Genomic DNA, 9,683 nt, shown 5'->3' with positions numbered 1-9,683 from the left:
GAGATCCCCATCCAGCCTCTGGAAAGGTATATGACACAAAGTGGAGCATTGCTCTCCCTTAGTGATTCCCAGGCTCCAGTACACACCAGATAACTTTCTGGTTTTGAAGGACATAATTTTCCATTGATTAAAATTAATCAGAAAAATGTTTACAACATCATTTCATAGCATTATGTATTTTTGACTCTAAATATTTTTTCCCCCAAAAATGCTGAACAATCTCAAAACGATCAAATACTTTTCATGGAAGGTAAAAAGAGAACAGTGTGACACACTGAAAATGCAGTCTTATAAATAACAATGATTCAAACGGTGCCAAAGGAATATTTCCAAGTGAGCAGCCTTCCCTTTCAGCAATATTTCCATGATGGATAAAGCTTTTCAGGAAAAAAACTGTAATTAACCAGCTTTACTTCTTAGTAAGGCAATAAAAGAGGTTTCACAAAGATGGCCAAGAAAGCACAGACAAATTCACTAAAAGGCAGGGAATTCCTCGCACATTAAAATGTGTGCATTAGCATTCATGCAGGGGCTCTCATCTGAGGCTTTGAAGAAGAACCTTTCAACAACTTAAGTACAGGGCATATATTCTTTTACAATACAGATGCTGGAGTTCGCCTACAGTAAGCAGGGCCGGGTGGGAAGTGCGCGGGGAAGCCGCGGGTGGAGCAGGGAAGGTTTGTGTGGAGCAGGGAGTACTCTGTGAGTCCGTGTTTCCGCGGGGGCTGCCCTGTCAGGCCCGGTGACCGCAGAGCTCTTTTCCAGCTCTAATTCTGTGACTCTTTAATCACAGAATTATAAACCCAGCATGGTTTGGGCAGGGGCACCTTTCTCTGTCCCAGGTTGCTCTAAACTGCGTCCAGCCTGGCGTTGGACACTTCTAGGGATGCAGAGGCAGCCACAGCTTCTCTGGGCCCCCGTGCCAGGGCCTGGCAGGGAAGAATTCCTTCCCGTTATCCCATTATCCCATCAGCGCTGCCCTCGGGCACTCTGACCAGTACCCGCAGAGGTTTCAGTGCCAGCCAGACGAGAGCAGGATGGGGCTGGGGAGTGTTTCATGAAACCCAGAGCCCATTTCCCCCAGGATACGTCACCACCATCCTGGAGGACACCAAGATCTACTGGAGCCATGCCAAGAGGTCGAGCGTGGACGCGGAGAACATGCAGCTGGTGATCCAGTGCCTCACTGACCAGTCCTTCATATCGCCCACGCCCTGCGACGTGAGTGCTGCCACCGCGGCATGGGGACACGGGGATGGCACAGGACACAGGGGTGGCACAGGAACATGGGGCTGGGCAGGGACTCGGGGATGAGGCCAGGACACAGGCATGTGGCTGGGACATGGGGATGTGACCAGGACATGGGGATGAGGCTGGGACACCTGGATGTCACCGGGACATGGGGATGTCACCAGGACACAGGAGTGAGGCAGGGACACAGGGATCTGACCAGACACAGGAATGTCAGTGGGGCACAGGGATGTCACCAGGACACGGGGATGTGCCCAGACCCGGGGCTGTGGCCGTGTCTCTGCAGTTCCTGCTGGACATTGCTCACCAGAAGAACCGGATGCTGCTGCCACTGATCAAGCCATACTCAGGCCCGCCTGACTGCCCCCAACTACCGCCTGAAATCCCTGCAGAAGAGGGTGAGGATGGCTCAGGGACCGGGGATGCACCCCCGGGGGTTGGGAGGGGTTTTAAATTGCAGTTTTCCACAGCTCTGAAAAGTGGGGATGAATATTGGCCTGTGCGTGTCAGCTCGGAGGTCTCCAGGCTGGATTTGCAATTTGTTGTTGGTTGATTTTAAATGGAAATTTTGAAATGCGGGAAATTTTAAGATATGGGAAAATTTAAGGTATGGGAGTATTGTAGTGTTAAAGAAATACTGCAGAATCCCAGGATCACTGAGGCTGGAAAAGCCCTCCAGGATCATCAAATCCAGTCTGTGCTAGGGCACTGAGTTCCACATCCAGTCATTCCCTGGACGCCTCCAGGGATGAGGACTTGTTATGGTTTAGGCCCGGCAAAGCCAGGGCCCCCATAAATATACCTTTTACCTGATATCTGCTGTGAGATGTGGCCAGGAAATAAGCAAAGCAGGCTCCAACTTAAACATAAAGAGAAGTTTATTAACTAAACTACACACACAATTACTAAACTACACACACACAGGGGAAAAAAACAAGGAGAATGAGAACTACACAGAAACACTTCCTTATCCTCCTCCCACCAAATTCCCAAACACATTTACATTTCCCAAAAATTATCCACACTCGGTCTGGCACCACCCTTTGGAAAAAATCAAATCTTCAGCTCATAAGGGATAGACGGAGTCCTTCCTTGTGCCACGGACTTCTTGTCACAATCAGCAATCCGCCCGGTATCTTGCTATCTCGTGACATCTCCTTTCCATGCCGAGGTGCTCTCACCACCTGGCATGGGATGGGGCAGGGGCCTGCCTTCAGGGCCTTTTAAGAATGCCTCGTCTCGTTCCAAGCAGAGTACAGTCACAATCCTGGGACCTCTGTCCCCCCCCCCATGTCTTCTATACCCCCTGGGGCCGAGGGGTCTCAAAACCAAACTCTCTTGACGCCGAGCCTCCGCTTCCCCCTGCAATACAGCCTCTGCATCACCAGGAAACAGTCCATGGAAATACAACAAAAAAGAGTCCAGCAAAAACTGCCACTCCATCTTCCTCCATTCCGTCAACATCTCTCTTCTCCCTTTGCCAGACCCTCCTTACTGGCCTGATTTTCTTCCTTCATCTTCCACTCCTGTCCCTTTCCCAGGAAAGGCAATGTTCTGCGAAGCCTTCATTCCCCAAAGGGTTAAAAGTTCTCCCAGGCGGCCGGACTGCCCGCTGCCCCCCCCTTTCTCCTCCCAGCCGTGCTGCCTGCCGGCACATGATATCAAGTTTCAAGATATACAGTTCGAGCACGGGCTGCATTCTCTGGGGGGGGAATAAACAGGTCGCTCAAGGGTCTGCCACCCTTCCTCCGAACCCGGGCCTACCGTAGATGGGCCACGTGGCTTTCCCCTCCCCCAGCCCAGCCAGAAACTGGGCCGGGGGAGAGACTTCTTCACGCCGGAAATCCCAAGAGGACTCCGAAGGCCAAGAGCCCTGCTTTTAACCCCTTGGGTTCGTAGTCTCAAGAGGCGGATCCAAATGTCCCACTGGTCAAACTAGGTGCCCATCTTAAATTCCAATTACCCATTGGTAACCACAGCAAAACAACATATCCCAGATGTCCCATTTCCGGTCAAACCACGACAGGACTCCACCACCTCCCTGGGCAGCCCCTTCCAGTGCCTGCCCATCCTTTCCCTGAAGAAATTCCTCCTCATGTCCAAGAGGAACTGACAGGTTTAATGTCAGGTTGTCAGAGGCGCAAGTCAGACTTTGCTGTAGATATTAAAGAGTATTTTTGACTTCCACCTCAGTTGTTTTCTACTTCAGGGGGAAAATATTTCCTTTTCTGGGAAGCCCTGAATGCCTCACTGTGGGGGCACTTACCTTTTATTTCCAGGCCATTCCCTGATTCTCTGGTTCTCTCCCCACAAGTCTCCTCCACAGCAGGCAGGATCACAGTCCATTGCCTGAGAGTGGGTGCCATGAGCAGCAGGCCCAGCACTCCCACTTTGAGTAGAAAACAGCTCCACAGGGGATTTCCACCTTCCTTTTAGGAAGGAAATATAAAGAGGAATAATTTAAAACATTTTCCAGTCCCTGAGGGACTGTCAGGGACTGCCTAACCTTATATTGTTTGGCAGCATCAGAAAGTTAATTTCATAAATTTATCTTTATTATTACAATAACATTTAAATGTAAATGCATTACAGATATTCTGTATTTGTGATAAATTCTTTATTTAAGGGACTATTCAAGAACTTCACTAAAATTTATGGTTATTTTCCTCAGTGTCAGTGTGATGCTGAAGTAAATAGCACTGGGAAATATCCATTTTTAAAAGGATCTTAAAATTTACAGCTATGCCCTAAAAATCAGTGTATGTTTATAGTCTGGAGTTCTGTAGGGCTGGGGTAAATGTAGGAAAATGAGCAAATGTGCAGCTCTGCCTGGAAATCTGATCCTTCTACCTGGTGTCCTTGTGTTCCTGTGCATTCCCACTATGCCTAATAACAGATTCCACTTGGGAGGGAGTTGTAGGAGTGTTTATGGATTTATTCTGATTCCTTTTGGCGGGGTTTGTGTGGAACCCAGGTACCCTTCAGCGCAGGCTGTGTCGGTGTCAGCCAAGGTGGGAGCGCCGGCATCACTGGCAGGGCAGCGCTTCACTTTCCAGATCCCGTCCTCACAGCCCGCTGGGAAATCAGGTACTCCTGGGGTTCCTGGGGCTGGAACAGGGATAACCACACAGCCACAGCCTGCTTGGGCTGCGAGGGAGAAGCTCATCCAGTCCCAGCCCCTGCCATGGACAGAGACACCTTCCATGCTGGCCTGGAACACTTCACAGCTCCTTGGGGAGCTCCTTGGGGAGAGATGGGGAAATTTCTCCCCCTCTTACTCATTCCAAAAAGTTCCAGTGTTAATTTCCATTCCCAGCACAGCAGTGGCAGCCAGAACATGGCCATCCTGGGCAGCTGCCTCCCACCCTGGCTCCTGTTTCCTTCTCCCCCTTGTGTTCTCACCACTGCCTGCAACATTTCCCCATCTTCCCTCTTGGGATGAGCCTGGAATAACACAGGGATTGCTCCAAGCTTTCAGTGTTGCCTTTCCATGATTCCCACAGCCACTCCCACTATGCAGAAGGTCCTGATCAACCCATCCCTGATTGGCCCCAAGAACATCCTGATCACCATCAACACGGTCTCGCCCAGCACCGCCGACCCCAACCCACTCAAGAGGAAACACGAGGACGATGACGACTACAACGCCTTGTGAGCCCTTCCATGGCATCCAGGGAGCCTTTCCATGGGATTCATGGAGCTTTTCCTGTGGGATTCAGGAAGCCCTTCCTATGGGATTCACACAGACTCTAGGGGGTGGGAATGGGCCGGAAGGCCCCATTTGGGCCTTGGGAGTGTGGAAGTAAAGTGCAGAGTGTTTGTAACCTGGTCTTGGTGTCTTGTGCACCTGGGGGAGGGGGCAGGCGTTTTCCTATGTATTTATTTTCTATTTTTAAATGTATTTTTATATAAATTAATGTATAATTTATATCTACACATATATAACTATGTTTTTATATATGTTTCATATATATGTGTTATATATTTATCATATACACACACATGTAATTGCCTTGTACACTAAAACTCTCCCACTCGCTTTTTAATATATATACATTTGTCTATGCACATAGATATTTATATATTAATGTACATATGTGTGTGCACACATACATAAAATACATAGAATATAGTGTATAGAGAGAATACACAGTAGGTAATTATGCATACACAGAAACACTTCATATATAAATTGTATTTTATGTATTAGGTACACATTCTAAAATAAACAATGACATAATCCTATGCTATATAATGTAAAATAGATAATGAAATATTTTATATAATATATATTTTATAATATATATTATTATATAACATACAATATTATATACTATTATGTATTATTACATAATATTATGGGGACAATCTTATATTAGGGCCTAAGCCCTCAGAACTTCCAAGTTCATTTAAATCACTTGGAAATATTTTACAGCTCTCCAGGCCTTCGTAGACTTGGAAAGCAGGGAGAGTGAGGGGGATTTTGGGAAGGAATTCTTCCCTGTGAGTAGTAAAGCCCCAGCAGAGAATGTCCAGAGAAGCTGGGTCTGTCCCATTCCTGGAAGTGTCCAAGGCCAGCTTGGACAGAGCTTGGAGGACCCTGGGATGGTAGAAATGGATGATCCTTAAGTCTTCTTCCATCCCAACCATCCTGGCAGTTCCTAAATTGGCAAAGCCCTCATCCAACAGGTAAATAAAGAGGATTGTCAGGTCAAGGAAGCTGCCCAAATCCTGCATCCCTGTGCACGTCCCAGGGAAGGGCTGGGCCACCCACGCTGGCAGAAGAGGAAAAATAAATTTAACAAATTTTACATTTATCACCTTCTCTTCCTGCTGAGACTCACAACTTAGGGCTGAGGGCAAGGAAAAGCAGCAGGAAGTTGTTTGGGGTGTCTGGACCAAAAGACCGGAGCAGATCCCAGTGACTGCAACTCCTGGACTGGTTTCAAAACCAAATTTAAGTGCAAAGAGCCCAGGAGAGGCTGGGGGGTGTTGTGCACAATAATCCCAATACCAAGTCAGGTTTCTTTAGTAACTCTTTTATTGAAATCACAAACCAGATTTAAAATTCCCACATTAGGCACATAGGTCAAGTTTCTATGTTCATTGAATAAACATGGTCCAGAAGCCAAAGGGGCCAGAAAGCCTGAGCAGTTCAGAGCTGCTGGTTTAAGACTTCAGCCAGGGCCTTCTCACTCCGTGGCTCCCCCAGGTCAGCTGGAAAAGTTCCTTCAGGCTCCATGGGAAGAGGCAGGAGCAGAGCTCCAGTGCAGAGACAAAGCTCTCTCATGATTACAGGTGAAACTGCACCCACCTTTCACAGCTCAGCAGGAGGGAGGGAGCTGGGTTAGGGTTAGGGTTAGGGTTAGGGTTAGGGTTAGGGTTAGGGTTAGGGTTAGGGTTAGGGTTAGGGTTAGGGTTAGGGTTGGGTTAGGGTTAGGGTTAGGGTTAGGGTTAGGGTTAGGGTTAGGGTTAGGGTTAGGGTTAGGGTTAGGGTTAGGGTTAGGGTTAGGGTTAGGGTTAGGGTTAGGGTTAGGGTTAGGGTTAGGGTTAGGGTTAGGGTTAGGGTTAGGGTTAGGGTTAGGGTTAGGGTTAGGGTTAGGGTTAGGGTTAGGGTTAGGGTTAGGGTTAGGGTTAGGGTTAGGGTTAGGGTTAGGGTTAGGGTTAGGGTTAGGGTTAGGGTTAGGGTTAGGGTTAGGGTTAGGGTTAGGGTTAGGGTTAGGGTTAGGGTTAGGGTTAGGGTTAGGGTTAGGGTTAGGGTTAGGGTTAGGGTTAGGGTTAGGGTTAGGGTTAGGGTTAGGGTTAGGGTTAGGGTTAGGGTTAGGGTTAGGGTTAGGGTTAGGGTTAGGGTTAGGGTTAGGGTTAGGGTTAGGGTTAGGGTTAGGGTTAGGGTTAGGGTTAGGGTTAGGGTTAGGGTTAGGGTTAGGGTTAGGGTTAGGGTTAGGGTTAGGGTTAGGGTTAGGGTTAGGGTTAGGGTTAGGGTTAGGGTTAGGGTTAGGGTTAGGGTTAGGGTTAGGGTTAGGGTTAGGGTTAGGGTTAGGGTTAGGGTTAGGGTTAGGGTTAGGGTTAGGGTTAGGGTTAGGGTTAGGGTTAGGGTTAGGGTTAGGGTTAGGGTTAGGGTTAGGGTTAGGGTTAGGGTTAGGGTTAGGGTTAGGGTTAGGGTTAGGGTTAGGGTTAGGGTTAGGGTTAGGGTTAGGGTTAGGGTTAGGGTTAGGGTTAGGGTTAGGGTTAGGGTTAGGGTTAGGGTTAGGGTTAGGGTTAGGGTTAGGGTTAGGGTTAGGGTTAGGGTTAGGGTTAGGGTTAGGGTTAGGGTTAGGGTTAGGGTTAGGGTTAGGGTTAGGGTTAGGGTTAGGGTTAGGGTTAGGGTTAGGGTTAGGGTTAGGGTTAGGGTTAGGGTTAGGGTTAGGGTTAGGGTTAGGGTTAGGGTTAGGGTTAGGGTTAGGGTTAGGGTTAGGGTTAGGGTTAGGGTTAGGGTTAGGGTTAGGGTTAGGGTTAGGGTTAGGGTTAGGGTTAGGGTTAGGGTTAGGGTTAGGGTTAGGGTTAGGGTTAGGGTTAGGGTTAGGGTTAGGGTTAGGGTTAGGGTTAGGGTTAGGGTTAGGGTTAGGGTTAGGGTTAGGGTTAGGGTTAGGGTTAGGGTTAGGGTTAGGGTTAGGGTTAGGGTTAGGGTTAGGGTTAGGGTTAGGGTTAGGGTTAGGGTTAGGGTTAGGGTTAGGGTTAGGGTTAGGGTTAGGGTTAGGGTTAGGGTTAGGGTTAGGGTTAGGGTTAGGGTTAGGGTTAGGGTTAGGGTTAGGGTTAGGGTTAGGGTTAGGGTTAGGGTTAGGGTTAGGGTTAGGGTTAGGGTTAGGGTTAGGGTTAGGGTTAGGGTTAGGGTTAGGGTTAGGGTTAGGGTTAGGGTTAGGGTTAGGGTTAGGGTTAGGGTTAGGGTTAGGGTTAGGGTTAGGGTTAGGGTTAGGGTTAGGGTTAGGGTTAGGGTTAGGGTTAGGGTTAGGGTTAGGGTTAGGGTTAGGGTTAGGGTTAGGGTTAGGGTTAGGGTTAGGGTTAGGGTTAGGGTTAGGGTTAGGGTTAGGGTTAGGGTTAGGGTTAGGGTTAGGGTTAGGGTTAGGGTTAGGGTTAGGGTTAGGGTTAGGGTTAGGGTTAGGGTTAGGGTTAGGGTTAGGGTTAGGGTTAGGGTTAGGGTTAGGGTTAGGGTTAGGGTTAGGGTTAGGGTTAGGGTTAGGGTTAGGGTTAGGGTTAGGGTTAGGGTTAGGGTTAGGGTTAGGGTTAGGGTTAGGGTTAGGGTTAGGGTTAGGGTTAGGGTTAGGGTTAGGGTTAGGGTTAGGGTTAGGGTTAGGGTTAGGGTTAGGGTTAGGGTTAGGGTTAGGGTTAGGGTTAGGGTTAGGGTTAGGGTTAGGGTTAGGGTTAGGGTTAGGGTTAGGGTTAGGGTTAGGGTTAGGGTTAGGGTTAGGGTTAGGGTTAGGGTTAGGGTTAGGGTTAGGGTTAGGGTTAGGGTTAGGGTTAGGGTTAGGGTTAGGGTTAGGGTTAGGGTTAGGGTTAGGGTTAGGGTTAGGGTTAGGGTTAGGGTTAGGGTTAGGGTTAGGGTTAGGGTTAGGGTTAGGGTTAGGGTTAGGGTTAGGGTTAGGGTTAGGGTTAGGGTTAGGGTTAGGGTTAGGGTTAGGGTTAGGGTTAGGGTTAGGGTTAGGGTTAGGGTTAGGGTTAGGGTTAGGGTTAGGGTTAGGGTTAGGGTTAGGGTTAGGGTTAGGGTTAGGGTTAGGGTTAGGGTTAGGGTTAGGGTTAGGGTTAGGGTTAGGGTTAGGGTTAGGGTTAGGGTTAGGGTTAGGGTTAGGGTTAGGGTTAGGGTTAGGGTTAGGGTTAGGGTTAGGGTTAGGGTTAGGGTTAGGGTTAGGGTTAGGGTTAGGGTTAGGGTTAGGGTTAGGGTTAGGGTTAGGGTTAGGGTTAGGGTTAGGGTTAGGGTTAGGGTTAGGGTTAGGGTTAGGGTTAGGGTTAGGGTTAGGGTTAGGGTTAGGGTTAGGGTTAGGGTTAGGGTTAGGGTTAGGGTTAGGGTTAGGGTTAGGGTTAGGGTTAGGGTTAGGGTTAGGGTTAGGGTTAGGGTTAGGGTTAGGGTTAGGGTTAGGGTTAGGGTTAGGGTTAGGGTTAGGGTTAGGGTTAGGGTTAGGGTTAGGGTTAGGGTTAGGGTTAGGGTTAGGGTTAGGGTTAGGGTTAGGGTTAGGGTTAGGGTTAGGGTTAGGGTTAGGGTTAGGGTTAGGGTTAGGGTTAGGGTTAGGGTTAGGGTTAGGGTTAGGGTTAGGGTTAGGGTTAGGGTTAGGGTTAGGGTTAGGGTTAGGGTTAGGGTTAGGGTTAGGGTTAGGGTTAGGGTTAGGGTTAGGGTTAGGGTTAGGGTTAGGGTTAGGGTTAGGGTTAGGGTTAGGGTTAGGGTTAGGGTTAGGGTTAGGGTT

General features: G+C 48.7%; 1 protein-coding gene across 1 annotated transcript; it reads left to right on the top strand.

The window, feature by feature from the left end:
* Positions 1–604: 604 nt before the first annotated feature.
* LOC128944371 (transcription initiation factor TFIID subunit 9-like) lies at positions 605–4,906 on the top strand. The gene is made up of 5 exons (XM_054287581.1): positions 605–623; positions 1,085–1,221; positions 1,538–1,649; positions 4,237–4,338; positions 4,755–4,906. Exons 1-5 carry the CDS (start codon positions 605–607, stop codon positions 4,904–4,906), a joined length of 522 nt encoding a protein of 173 aa, XP_054143556.1.
* Positions 4,907–9,683: the final 4,777 nt, after the last annotated feature.

This window comes from Melozone crissalis, unplaced genomic scaffold (genome assembly GCF_028551555.1).
Source record: "Melozone crissalis strain CALT ecotype California unplaced genomic scaffold, PUWL_Pcris_2 ptg000060l_1, whole genome shotgun sequence".
Taxonomy (NCBI): Eukaryota; Metazoa; Chordata; class Aves; order Passeriformes; family Passerellidae; genus Melozone; species Melozone crissalis.
This window is presented reverse-complemented; position numbering and strand designations above follow the sequence as displayed.